Below are 14839 nucleotides of genomic sequence, written 5' to 3'. Positions count from 1 at the left end.
TTGAGGAGGGAAGCTAGAAAGCTAAATATCCCATTAGAGATAGCACAGTCAATACTGCTCAGTCGTTCTCAAAACACCTCAGTGCAAAATGCTTTCAAAACTAGCATTGCCTTGGTTCCAGCACTTCTCAAACCAATTATGGAATTCTTTACAGCCCCTTCTAAGGATATATGAAACAGTGGTTCCTGCGGGATCATTCATGCAAGACTTTACCATAACTCACATGAACCACTAAATGAATCAATGAGAATAATGCATGTCGAGAAAAAAAAAACATTACACACAGTAATGATAAATTACCTTAGTTTCAATTAAGACAAGATACATTTAAATTGATAATGATTTCAGTCCGGAAAACAAATTTTCAAGATGCTACAAAACATTGCAAACTGGCCTTGTACTTGGGAATTGAGAGTAAGTGACAAAATAGAAGTAATACACAAGCAAATTTGTGTTGGCTGTTCACTGTCAAATTATGGAAAGGAACATTATGAATGTGTGTAGTTTGCTCTTTGTTTGTATAAAACAAATGCACAGTCCACAACATAGAATTGGTGACATTTCAAACCCAGGGAAATAACTTAGGCTCTTTGTTAGGGCTAGAGTTAATAGATATTTAACGTAGCACCATACATTATATAACAGCCGTTATTTGTATTGTCAGCTAACTATAGCAATTAATATGGTAAAATAATTAATCAGGCCATACCTACATCATTTGGGTCAGGTCAAATAAGTACTAGAAATATGGGGGGAAAAGAAATAAAAGGTAAAAAAACATGTTAACCCTCCAGGTCACAAATAATCAAAAGATGTAAAATGCATAGTGCGTGCAAGTTCCATATGAAAGAAGGGTAATGTTCATCCTTGGAAATAGTTAACTGCAAGTCAGTGGAAAAAATATTGAAGCTAAACATTCAAATAAAAACGCAGAGAAGCAAATCAAGCTTTAATTACGCTAGAATATAGTTCTATACCACTTACCCAATCCGTGAACAGGGAGGTAGTGAAATCATCACTGCAGAGATCAGTGATAGGGACAATAAAGAAATAATCTGGGCAGGCATAACACAGGTGCTAAAAAGTGAACATGTGAGAACCTCAAATGGTCAGCAGAACACTAAGTGGTACATGAGCCAGCACAGGGCTCAGAATTAAGTGCAGCATGGCACACGCACAAGAGCTCAAATAATTTAAGATTAAAGGTGGCAGCTGTGTGCACCAAATTATAAAGAGGAGAGTAAAAACTTTTTAAACTATCGGGGGCTATCAGCTTGACCAATATATTTTCACCAATGTGAAAACAAAGCTTAATGCCGTAGTAAAAATCAATGACAAAGAAATAAGTTGGCTATTTAAAAGTAAGAATGCTAATGAAGAAGACTTACACATAAACAATACTGAAATCAAAGACAAATGGACTATTGGTAGACACCAGTAACAGTTTCTCAAGAAAATACAATAAAGAATAATACATTTTCAAGCAGTGTTGGCCAGTCAGTCCCCATTTTTAATATTAATTTAGTCCATAATCGACATATTTAAAACAAGCCATCCATTTACACCCCACAATAGACATGATTGTTGATAGTTCACCTTTCTATGTATGTGCTGTAATCTGCTCCCTGACATGCCAGCATATGACATTGTGTGACTGTTTCACACTATGATTAAGTTTGCTTTCCACAGAAGCGAAGGCAGTAGCTGCTGTATGTCCTTGTTGAAATGAATTATAAAGCATTTAATGCTTTCATTCATGGACTGTATAGGAAAATGCCTTTGTGACATGGTCACCCTCACTTTTTGCTCACTGGTACTGTTTTTCGACTGAGGTGCACTGAGCCCTGCTAAACGGGTCACCAGTACTCTTACCCTAAAAACAGGTTATAATGTGTACAATTGGCACACGATTCCTCCACCTGTGTAACTCCCTAGTAAAGGGTACCCCTGATACCTAGGGAACAGGTAGAGTAGCAGTCCCTAAGGGCTGCAGCACGTATTGTCCCACGTTCAGGGATCCGCCTAAAAACAAGATGCACACAGCTGCCATTGCAGTCTGGGTGTCCCAGTGCAAGCAAGGGGGAAACACAACACAACATGACACACCCATTGTGTGCCATGTCACTGTCACAGCATCTAAATCAGGGGTCTCCAACCTTTTCTTTAATAAGAGTTGCTTATGTTCAATGAAACGCATCAAGAGCTACTAATATTATTAGTGTTATAATATTGGCTACATCAAACAAAATTAAACTAGTGGCCACGATATAAAGGACTACTACCAGCAATCACCTCAGTGCATCAGGCATGACTGCAACAGTTAAGTATAAAAGCGTTTTTCAATACGGAATACCTCTACATAGGTAATACAGAATAAAAAGATAGCTGCAGTGCCTCTAGCACCAAGGTAATAACATTTGTAAAAAGTCTTCTCAATGCCACATTAGTTATCACTCGCATATCAGTTTTAAATATAGTTTGGAAATTCAGCCATTTTCTTTAAATAGCAGCTTATGAGTTCTGAAAATAAATACATTTTTGTCTCAACTATACACTCTTTATTTTGGTATGCGTATATGAATTCAACCAAAGAAAAGCTTCTGATTTAGTAGTGTGGGTTGCACATAGGAAAGCTACTTCCAGGTACCTGGAGAGCTACTCTTTTGAGACACCTAATCTAAATATATGTAAGTCACCACGTATAACAGGCCTGGGTGCCAAAGGCAGGGTGCATTTTATTTGATGTGTGGTTAGATATGCCCCTGTAATGTCCAGCCCTATTGCTGAGCATTGCAAATGAACAGGGAAACCTTCTTAAGGTATGTGCTGGACACTCGTCAACACAAGTGACCCAATCACATAATGACTTCTCTAAACCCAATGGTGTTTGGTATCAAACACCATCTTAAAAAATCCAGGCTGATGCCAGCCTCGAATTTATTAAGATATGTACCCAGAGGGTATCTCAGAGGTGCCCCCTGAACCCCACCAGTCTCTTAGTGTGTTGGCTGACTGCCCCCGACTGGCCTGCCACCACGTGACAGGTTTCTGACTCCCCTGGAGCTGAGAGCCTGCACTCTCAGAGGTCAGAAACAAAGCGTGCTCCGGAGAGAGGTATTGCCACCGACTCCGGCAGGATGGGAAGCATACCAGTGCCAGGGCCTTCAAAAGCTTTGCCTCCTTTACTATGCAAGCCCCCCCCCCCCCCCCCCCCCTCTCAGTTTACCCAGACCTGGATGTAGCCACCCCCTCCCCTGTGGCCCATTTGTCAGCAGGACAGGTGGAAATATTAGCACATCAGTAGGCGTGTACCATCTCCTGGCTAACCACACCCTTAAGGTGGCTACCGAGGTGGGCACTTAGAGGGTTCACTGTCTTGTTTTTTATTGGTGCTAGTCATTCTGGGATACGAATATGCCCATTCCGATCAGGAAATGGTCATATAGAGGTGTAGACACCCCACAGGTAAGTAGCCCATTGGCTACTACCATGCACACCCCTAAACACCCCTAAATTCAGTACGTAGATGACTCCCCGACACCAGAAGACAGATTCCCTGGACCTCAGAAGAAGAAAGGCACCGAAGAGCCATAAAAAGCAAGACCAGAGGAGCAGCTACTGACTTGGACCCGACCCTGCCAGCCTGTATGCAGACCTCAATAGTTGCGCCAAAGTCGTCTCGTCCTGCAGCTGCTCTGCCTCCAGAAGCCTAGGTGAACTGCCTGCACTTTTAAAAGCACCAGGATTGCCTGTGGAGTAGCGGAGCTACTTCCCTGCAGGCACCCAACAAGGACCCTGAGGAGTGCAGACTGACAAAAACCTGACACCGGACAGCACCAATGCACCCATTCCCCCTACCCGTCAAAGTGGGCCAATGGCGCCAGCTTGGTCCCCAGGCCATCCAGGACAAGAGCCCATCCTGAGTTCCTCAACTGTGGACTTCCCAACGCCGCCTGCAGCCTCTTTGTGCAAGCCCTCTCTGCTGCTACTGTCTTTGGTGACAAATACCTTACGCCTCAGGACACCTCTGCGCCCGGTCGCCCTGAACCAAGAAGAGGACCAAAAGTGTCCTATGTCCCCGATCATCGCAAGACTTGAGCCCTCCTGTCGTTCAGTCGGAGTAGCCCCCCAGTCCTCACCTGCAACTTCTTTTCTTCAGAACCATTTTTCCATTGAAACTAACGGGGCAACCAATGCCATAAACCACCCTGAACCGGGATGCCCCAGAGCCCTCCGAGGTGGCCTGTTGGTGCTGCCCTGGACAGTGCCCCGTACTTACCTTTACTCCTGAAGACTGGTCCTGATAGTTGCTGTTGAATGCCTGCATGCAGTACATGAGGTTTTCGCCATAGGATTGCATTACTGCTTTAAAGTCACTTTAAGTATCTTATTTCTCTTCAAAACTGCATCTGTATTTAATTTGGGTAAAGCATTCTGGTGTTGAAACGTAATATAAGCAAAGTAACTTTTTCTAAACAATTTGTCTCGAGTTCCATCTTGAGTGCGTGTCTCATTTGCTGCCTCTGTGAGTACAAAAAATGCTACCCTCTGATAATCCTAACTGCTCACCCACACTACCACAAGAGAGCGCTTTTGGGATTGTCATTTGTAACCCTGAAAACCAATAAGGGTCGCCTGGACTATCTGCATACTGTCCCAATACATTGGTGCACTACATAGATAGCCTGCTTTCTACATTGGTGATTCAGTTGTGGGATAGAAAGCTTTGCATTTTCCTATACCACACTGTCAATAAGTGTTTCCAAGAAGAAGCTCACAATTGACTTGAGAATCCAAAAATATTTCTCCAATCTTTTCTAATTTTCCAAAATTCTAATCTAACTTGTTGGGCCTTGTGGTAAGCCCCCCGCTCTCCCAACTGTATTAGAAATCTAAAAAGTGCTTCTAGTTAGTTAGGCCTTTAAAAACTGTTATAGTTTGTTTTTCTAGGTTACTAAAAAGGCCCCAACTACCTTAAAAAGAGGTGTCTGACACAGAGGATAGAGTTGTGGAGCTTAACCCCACCTCTTACGCGCAGCTGTCTGTGTAGCAGTTAAGAAACCTCTGTAAGGCCACCAAATCTAAAACTGGCTCAAACCCAGTTTTGGCTCCACAAGCTACTTAGAGTTTGATGCCCTTCACATAAATGATGGTCATGATGCCACCCTAGAGGGTGAGGTGGACAGTGATCAAGAAAGTAGGAGTAGCCCCCCCACAACTATACAGGGAAGGTGATGAGCCTTTACCCCGAGACTGTGCCTAGAGTGCCTCCTCCAACTGAGGATACGGGTGGTTCCTCCAGGTACAGAGAGGAGCTAGATGATGAGGAGGTCATCCTCAAAAGACTAGCCAGAAGGGCAGCCCCTGAAGCCACAATCTTGGCTATGTAGAAGGAAAGGGCTGTAATGGGGTTAGAACCTATGAGTGATGACAACAAAATAAATAATGAGACACAGGAAACTTTTCGTCCCAAAATCTCCAAAGAGATTGTCCCAAAATGTGTTGTGGGAGTGGATATTACAAAATGGTTTACAGTCTTCAAAAGTGTTTGTAAAAATGGGAAGGGTCCCTAAAGGTACCAAAGCTTTCTACTTTGGGATCTTTTCTCAGGCACTGAATGAGGAGGAAGCTGAGTCCTGTGACCTCATGAAGGATTCTCTGATTGAGGGCTTTGTACTCACCACTGAGGAATACAGGATTAAATTCAGGGATATTCACAAAACCTTGAGTCAGTCCTGGGTAGATTTTGTAGACTTTTTGGTTAAAACACTGGTAGGTGGGTCGAAAGGGAGGAAGGTGCATGATTATGATGGGCTCTATAATTTGATTATGAAGGAGCATCTGTTGAGTAAATGTACCTCAAAAAGAATACACCAGTACCTAGTGGACTTAGGGCTGCTCTCTCCCCAAGAGCTGGAGAAGAAGGCAGACCACTGGGTCAAAACAACAGTGTCCAACAAGGACCATGGTGGGGGTGACCAAAATCAAGTAACCTTTTTTGAACAATTGGCCTCGATTTCCTTCTTAAGTGCTTGAGTGTCTCTCTCATTTATTGCCTCTAAGAGTACAACAAATGCTTAGCACTGCCCTCCGATAACTGCTTCCCCACACTACCACAAAAGAGCTTTTGGGATTGTCATTTGTAACCCTGTAAACCACTAGGGGTTGTCTGGACTATCTGCATAGTGCCCCCATATATTGTTGCACTACATAGATAGCCAGCTTCCTGACGACTGTGGTTTGTCTCAGTGTTCTAGACCGAACGAACCGGTAGGCCAGTTTTTGCTTAACAATTTTCAGTTAATTTCTGTACAGGATTCCATCTGGGAGAAGAAAAAAAATCTATCTGTGGTATGTCAACATGGGTGTAGAACAGTTGCATTCAGTCCTGTTTATGAATGGGGACCCTTTACCATCGAATTTTCCTCCTAACTAAACAAAAAAAAATAGATAACAGCATAGCTTCGATTCTATATATTTGCTTAGTTACTGGATTCTAGCTCAAAAGTTGCTGCCTTGAACAACTTGAAAAAAAACACTCAGATAAAGAAGGTGGCTGTATTCTGACATCTGAGCAGAAAATCTCTTGTGATACTACTGTAACATGCCCAACTCTTCTATTCTGCTTTCAGTTACTAGATTTCCACAACTCAATGTTTGTTATTCTACTGTGGTATACAGATCTAGTGACAGCAGATCCATGGCCTTTGTGAGAGGTGATATACTTCTGCCTTACAGACCAAATTTTCTTTGTCTTTGCAGTTGATGAGGATTGCCTTTGATGAAGAAGTGGCATCAGAAAGTTCTGAAATTTTCCGGAAACACCTTCACAAATTACGTTATCCTCAGCACGTACAGGGAACTTTCGCCTTTACTGTCGGGCAGGTACCCATGCAGACTCTGCAGCCAAAGCAGAAGGAGAAGAACCCATCCCTCAAGTAAGTCTTTCTTTTATTGGCTTTCCACCTAAAACTGGTATTTTGTGGAAACTGTTTTTGCCTCTTAGTGGATCCTTTTACATGCAAAGAAGTGCCATCTTCCATTCTGTCTTATTCTCCAGTTTACAAACTTACCTAATTAATGATTAAATCAGTCTCACTGGCACTTAAAGCCCATCATGTGCAGGTTGATGTTGATTAGATAAACTTATTTGTTTCTTTGACCTTACTCATGTTTGTACCGGACAAATGTACTGCAAGACAACCTTGGCTCATGTGAGCAACCATGGCTTTGCAGATAGAGGCCATGAGACGTTGTCCACAGGGTTGAGTATAACTTCTTGCTCATGTGTCATCGTATGCTTTGACACCTCCGCTACGTTGGTATTTTGATGCTCTAAGCTCATGTAATAACCAGGCCAAATGTCTGCTATATAGAGATTGTTCCCTGGTACAAAAGTAACAAATATGAAATATTTGGGCACCCATGTTGCCACATGCATGTGGGTCCTCTGAACTCTCATTCTGATTTCTAGAAGCCTGGCATACTCGCTTCATAGTTGCATGCAGAGATCTTAATGCACTGTTCTTTAGGTTTATGGTCCTGTATTACTATTTTTGGAAGAGTTTTCCATTTTGTAGGGGTGTTCCTGACCATTCTTAAGGGATTCTTTGTTCTTCATAGCCGATGTATAATTCAAGGCTACATCTTATTTAACTCACCATTCTTTACATTCTGTGCTATCATCTTAACCTAATACCTGCTATAGTCATATGCCTTAATCTGTGGCCTGGCTTCAACGGTAGATGCTTGCTGGATTTAACTCTAGAGACTTCCCATTGACTTTTGTCTGCAAGTCCTTTGGACAGGCTTGTAGGAAGGTCCCCTCTTTCTGTCATGGTTACCCCAACTTTTTGCCTTCTGTCAGTGTACTTAGACTGTTTTCACTGGGATCCTGCTAATCAGGACCGTAATGATTGTGCTCTGTCCTCCAAATTTGGTTGTTTTTGTACTTCATACACCCCTCAATTGGCATACTGGTGTACCCCTGTAAGTCCCTGGTAGGTAGTACTTTGGTACACCAGAGGTCTCCCTTGGGCTGCAACGTGTGTTATGCCACCCAGGGGAGCCCATGCAAACTGTCTGCAGGCCTGCCATTTGCAGCCTGCATGAAATGGTGCATGCACCCTTTCACTGCTGGTCACTACACCTGGTCACTGTAAGTCACCCCTGTGGGTAGGTGTAAAGAAATGGCTCCCTGTTGCAGTTACCCCCCACTTTTTGCCTGATACTGATGCTGACTTGACTGAGAAGTGTGCTGGGACCCTGCTAACCAGGCCCCAGCACCAGTGTTCTTTCACCTAAAATGTACCATTGTTTCCACAATTGGCACAACCCTGGCACCTAGGTAAGTCCCTTGTAACTGGTACCCCTGGTACCAAGGGCCCTGATGCTAGGGAAGGTCTCTAAGGGCTGCAGCATGTCTTATGCCACCCTAGGGACCCCTCACTCAGCACAGACACACTGCTTGCCAGCTTGTGTGTGCTGATGGGGAGAAAATGACTAAGTCGACATGGCACTCCCCTCAGGGTGCCATGCCAACCTCCCACTGCCTGTGGCATAGGTAAGTCACCCCTCTAGTAGGCCTTACAGCCCTAAGGCAGGGTGCACTATACCACAGGTGAGGGCATATGTGCATGAGCACTATGCCCCTACAGTGTCTAAGCAAAACCTTAGACATTGTAAGTGCAGGGTAGCCATAAGAGTATATGGGCTGGGAGTCTGTCAAAAACGAACTCCACAGCTCCATAATGGCTACACTGAATACTGGGAAGTTTAGTATCAAACTTCTCAGAATAATAAACCCACACTGATGCCAGTGTTGGATTTATTAAAAAATGCACACAGAGGGCATCTTAGAGATACCCCCGTATTTTACCCAATTGTTCAGTGCAGGACTGACTGGTCTGTGCCAGCCTGCTGCTAAGAGACGAGTGTCTGACCTCATGCGGTGAGAGCCTTTGTGCTCTCTGAGGACAGAAACAAAGCCTGCTCTGGGTGGAGGTGCTTCACACCTCCCCCCTGCAGGAACTGTAACACCTAGCAGTGAGCTTCAAAGGCTCAAGCTTCGTGTTACAATGCCCCAGGGCACTCCAGCTAGTGGAGATGCCCGCCTCCTGGACCCAGCCCCCACTTTTGGCGGCAAGTCCAGGAGAGATAATGAGAAAAACAAGGAGGAGTCACTGGCCAGTCAGGACAGCCCCTAAGGTGTCCTGAGCTGAGGTGCCTCTGACTTTTAGAAATCCTCCATCTTGAAGAAGGAGGATTCCCCCAATAGGGATAGGAATGTGACCCCCTCCCCTTGGGAGGAGGCACAAAGAGGGTGTACCCACCCTCAGGGCTAGTAGCCATTGGCTACTAACCCCCCAGACCTAAACACGCCCTTAAATTTAGTATTTAAGGGCTTCCCTGAACCTAAGATTCTAGATTCCGGCAACTACAAGAAGAAGGACTGCCTAGCTGAAAAACCCCTGCAGAGGAAGACCAGAAGACAACAACTGCCTTGGCTCCAGAAACTCACCGGCCTGTCTCCTGCCTTCCAAAGAACTCTGCTCCAGCGACGCCTTCCAAAGGGACCAGCGACCTCTGAATCCTCTGAGGACTGCCCTGCTTCGACGACAACAAGAAACTCCCGAGGACAGCGGACCTGCTCCAAAAAGACTGCAACTTTATCCAAAAGAGCAGCTTTAAAGAACCCTGCAATCTCCCCGCAAGAGGCGTGAGACTTGCAACACTGCACCCGGCGACCCCGACTCGGCTGGTGGAGAACCAACACCTCAGGGAGGACCCCCGGACTACTCTACGACTGTGAGTACCAAAACCTGTCCCCTCTGATCCCCCACGGCGCCGCCTGCAGAGGGAATCCCGAGGCTTCCCCTGACCGCGACTCTCTGAAACCTAAGTCCCGACGCCTGGAAAAGACCCTGCACCCGCAGCCCCCAGGATCTGAAGGACCGGACTTTCACTGCAGAAGTGACCCCCAGGAGTCCCTCTCCCTTGCCCAAGTGGAGGTTTCCCCGAGGAAGCCCCCCCTTGCCTGCCTGCAGCGCTGAAGAGATCCCTTGATCTCTCATTGACTTCCATTGCGAACCCGACGCTTGTTCTAACACTGCACCCGGCCGCCCCCGCGCCGCTGAGGGTGAAATTTCTGTGTGGGCTTGTGTCCCCCCCTGTGCCCTACAAAACCCCCCTGGTCTGCCCTCCGAAGACGCGGGTACTTACCTGCTGGCAGACTGGAACCGGGGCACCCCCTTCTCTCCATTGAAGCCTATGCGTTTTGGGCACCACTTTGAACTCTGCACCTGACCGGCCCTGAGCTGCTGGTGTGGTAACTTTGGGGTTGCTCTGAACCCCCAACGGTGGGCTACCTTGGACCAAGAACTGAACCCTGTAAGTGTCTTACTTACCTGGTAAAACTAACAAAAACTTACCTCCCCCAGGAACTGTGAAAATTGCACTGTGTCCACTTTTAAAATAGCTATTTGTGAATAACTTGAGAAGTATACATGCAATTGAAATGATTCAAAGTTCCTAATGTACTTACCTGCAATACCTTTCAAACAAGATATTACATGTTAAATTTGAACCTTTGGTTCTTAAAATAAACTAAGAAAAGATATTTTTCTATAACAAAACCTATTGGCTGGATTTGTCTCTGAGTGTGTGTACCTCATTTATTGTCTGGGTGTATGTACAACAAATGCTTAACACTACTCCTTGGATAAGCCTACTGCTCGACCACACTACCACAAAATAGAGCATTAGTATTATCTCTTTTTACCACTATTTTACCTCTAAGGGGAACCCTTGGACTCTGTGCATGCTATTCCTTACTTTGAAATAGCACATACAGAGCCAACTTCCTACAGTAGGCCCTTTCAGTCCAAAGGGAAGAGTGCAGGTCCCTGTGTGTGGACACCCCTGCATGAGCAGCTGTGCCTCTACAAACTCCATTGCCAATTCCCTAGTCTTTGTAAGTGAGGTGAAGCAATATTATCTATATACTGGTCACTAGCTGTGGTCCAGCTACATAATGGTAACTCCAATCCTGGGCATGTTTGGGATCAAACATGTTGGAATCATACCCCAAATACGGATTCTGGTATTGGGGGCTTGATTCCATATACCCTGGGGGTCCCTTATAGGATCCCCCATTTCTGCACCTTCCAGTCTTCCACGGTTTGCTAGTAGCCAGCGGTGCTGCAGCCCCCCAGACACGATTCTACCCTCCTGCTGCTTGACCAGTTCGAGCAGGGGATAGCAGAATAAAGGATTTCCTGTATTAGGGGGGGTGCAGCCTCCTCTCCTTTGGAAGTAAGCTCTTATTAGGCTGGGAAGGGGTGGCCTCCCCATGCCACTGCACTGCTTTGACGGGCACATTTGGGGCCCTCCTTGCATAATCCAGTTTGCATCAGTCCAGGGACCAATGGTACCTGCTTCGTAATGAAACACACAAAGGAAAAGGGGAGTGACCACCCCCTGTCCATCTCCACCTCTAGGGTAGTGCCCAGAGCTCCTCCAGGGGGCCACTTGGTGCTGCCATCTTGGAACCAAAATGTGCAGAGGCCTCTGGGAGCATCTTACTCGGTAGGCCAGGTAGCTGACGTAAGTGACCCCTCCTGATAGGTGGTCACCCCAGAGAGTGACCAAACACCCTTTTGGCCTTCTTAGGGACTCCCTTGGGGGTGGGTGCCCAGATTCGACGTGCAAGATACTGCAAAGAACTCTACAAGACATCTTCTGCTTCTGGCCTCTGGATCCACTGATGGGGTAAAGAGGAACCGGACAAGCCTGCACCGCCTGTGAAGACTTCTCTTTTCACCATTGTTTCCACGGCTCCTGTCAGCATTCTGCAACATCTCCAAGGCAGTGTATCCTCTGGGGTCGGCAAGACTTTGACTGCACCAAGAAGCAAAAAGGAATCTCCCTTGGAATGAAGGAGTAACTCCCCTGCATCCACAGGCAGCAAGGCAACGATCTCTGGCTGGTGGGATCTTCTGTCTGTCAGATATGTGAAGATTACCCAACACAGATGGTGGTTCTGAGTGATCCCCTGGGGCCTCTCTACCTTCTGTCCAATGTGGGAGATGGTGAGCCCTTGTCTCTGCCACTGGGACAGGACCCTAGTGCACTGCAGCTGTTGCACCAACCAAGGCTTGTTGACTTCAGCTCTGAGAGATCCTCAGGCTCCAAGTAGCCCCAGACACTCTACCTCTGTAAGGACAGTCTCCTCTCTGCTACTCCAGCGACTTGGGACTCCTCTTCAGGTGTGCTCCCTGGGCCTCACTGCGTCTTACTATGCCTGCTGCCAGTGGGTTGCTCGTGGGGGATCCGACTGCTTCTGCCGGCTCTCCTGTCTTCTGAGAGTCAGCCCGGACTCCCCTCCAAGGGTTGAATCCCCTGGACCTTGCTGGTCCTCTCCACCCCGGCAAATCTTCTTCAGCTCAGCTTGCATTTGCTTGTGCTTGTTGGTGGTGCTCCTGACCACTGACCAGTCTGGAATCCAGCGACCGTCAAGGGACAGCTCCTAGATGACTTTAGGGTTTCCTCTGCAGCTCCTGGACTCCGCAGCTGGTCTTCACCCATCACCATCGTCCCAGATCTTGACCCACAAAAGGCTGGGCATTGCCTCCTGCCCCGCCTGAACACTCCTGCATGGGCTGGACTCTGTCCCCTTCTTCCAGAGGTCAGTTTCATCTGGAATCCACCATTGGGTTCCACCAGCCTGGTCCTGTTCTTACATTGTTCCAGTTCTAAGTCCTCATGTTAGCCTATGGGACGACCAGATGACTTACCTGTGCTCTCCTGGCCGCTGGGATCTTCTAGATACTCACCACTTGGGATTCCATACTCTCCTAGCCCTTGGCTAAATACTCCTTATCCTCTGGTGGGGGACCCATTCTCGCATTCTACTATTTTAGTATATAGTTTGCCCCCCCCAATAAGGACCTTGTTATTTCTTGCTATTTGCAATGTTTTTATGCTTATCCTAATACTTACCTGTGTATATTTTGTGAATACTTACCACCAGAGAGGAGGGATTGCCTATAGTATTTTAGTTCAGTGTTACTGTAATAAAGTGCCTTCATTTTTGCAGCACTGTGTGACTCCTTTCATGTGTGATAAGTTACTGTATGACTACTGTGGTATTGCAAGTGCTTTTCACTCCTCCTAGAAACATCTTGGCTGCTCACCACAGCTACCACTAGATAACCCTGGCTTCCTAAACACAGGTAACACTTACTAATCAGGGTTGCCTGGACCTGGTACATGGTGCTAACACCATAGGTGTCAAACACACACCAGGCCAGCCTCCTACAACCTGAATCTCTGAAGCCTTCACCCCTTGTATAAAAATTGATCAACAATAGGATAGTTTCTTTGATTTGACACCTTAGGTAGTCATCCTTCCAGCCAGACATCCTCCAGTAAAATTAATGTTCGATGGCATCTGTCGCTGTAGATACACATGTTGTGCATAGCCCGCCATCTGGTGTTGGGTCGGAGTGTTACAAGTTGTTTTTCTTCGAAGAAGTCTTTCGAGTCACGGGACCGAGGGACTCCTCCTCTTTGTCTCCATTGCGCATGGGCGTCGACTCCATCTTCGATTGTTTTCTTTCCGCCATCGGGTTCGGACGTGTTCCTTTCGCTCCGGGTTTCGGAACGGAAAGTTAGCTCAAAATCGGAAAATTACGTCGGTATTGTTGCGTTCGGGATCGGGTTGGATAGCATCGACATCGCAGCGATACGATAACATCTCCGTTGCCCTTCGGGGTAGTTTTCGATCCCCCGTCGGGGCCTGGTCGGCCCGACCGCGTGTGACTTCGGCGCTGATGGAACGGACCCCGTTCCGTTTCTGTCCTAAATGCCACAGCAAATACCCATATACAGACCAACATTCGGTCCGTAACCTGTGCCTGTCGCCCGAGCACAGAGAAGAAACTTGTGAGGCCTGTCGTGCGTTCCGGTCCCGAAAAACGCTCCGCGACCGCCGAGCCAGGAGACTGCAAATGGCGTCCACGCCGACAGGACACCGAGATTTCGAGGAACAAGAAGAAGTAGAAGCCTTCTCGATCCATGAATCGGACTCGGACGAATTCGACGACCATGAAACAGTGAGTAAGACGTCGAAGATAGCACATAAGAAAACTGACAAGGCCCAGGGGACGCCACTGCCATCAGGCCATGGCTCAACCCATAAACTCGGTGACTGACCATCGGCACCGAAGAAGGCCGAAATAGTGCCGAGATCGTCCGACTCGGGTCGAGACACAGGCACCCAGCCATCTCGGGACCGAGATAGTGCTGCCGGCAAAGATCAACGCCGAGATAGCGGAGCCGAAGCTGCTCGACGCAGAGACAGCGGCACCGAGGAGGATCGACGCCGAGAGGGGTCGACTCCGAAAAAGAGGAAAGTCGCCTCGGAGCCGAAAAAGAGCGTGGACATGGTTTCGGTGCCAAAACGACCCGCAACCGAGCCAACTACCGGTTCCTATTCAGAGGAACAATCACTGTCCTCTCAAATGCGAAAGCATAGATTCGAAGAGGAATTACAATCCACCGAGGTGGACCACACTCAAAAAAGGATTTTTATACAGAGTGGAACAGGGAAAATAAGCACCCTTCCCCCTATTAGGAGGAAGAGGAGACTGGAATTCCAACAAGAACAAACACCACAAACAAAACTGGTGAAGAAGGTAACTCTGCCACCCTCTCCTCCACCTGTGGCTCCCATTTCACCGGCACAGACTCCGTCACATTCACCGGCTCACACCACCTTAAGCCAAGGTGACCAGGACCAAGATGCTTTGGACTTATACGACGCCCCAGTGTCGGACAA

General features: G+C 46.9%; 1 protein-coding gene across 11 annotated transcripts in view; it reads left to right on the top strand.

Moving 5' to 3' along the window:
* SBF1 (SET binding factor 1) overlaps window positions 1-14839 on the top strand; it is a 1129538-nt gene that overhangs the window by 664698 nt on the left and 450001 nt on the right. For all 11 annotated transcript variants that reach the window (XM_069229431.1, XM_069229429.1, XM_069229425.1 and 8 more), the window contains exon 24: window positions 6763-6938. In XM_069229431.1, the coding sequence (XP_069085532.1) occupies window positions 6763-6938 (176 nt within the window). The remainder of the gene's footprint in view (window positions 1-6762; window positions 6939-14839) is intronic.

The sequence above is a fragment of the Pleurodeles waltl genome, chromosome 4_1 (genome assembly GCF_031143425.1).
Source record: "Pleurodeles waltl isolate 20211129_DDA chromosome 4_1, aPleWal1.hap1.20221129, whole genome shotgun sequence".
Taxonomy (NCBI): domain Eukaryota; kingdom Metazoa; phylum Chordata; class Amphibia; order Caudata; family Salamandridae; genus Pleurodeles; species Pleurodeles waltl.
Note: the sequence above shows the minus strand (reverse complement) of the source record. Positions and strands in the feature narration are given on the sequence as shown.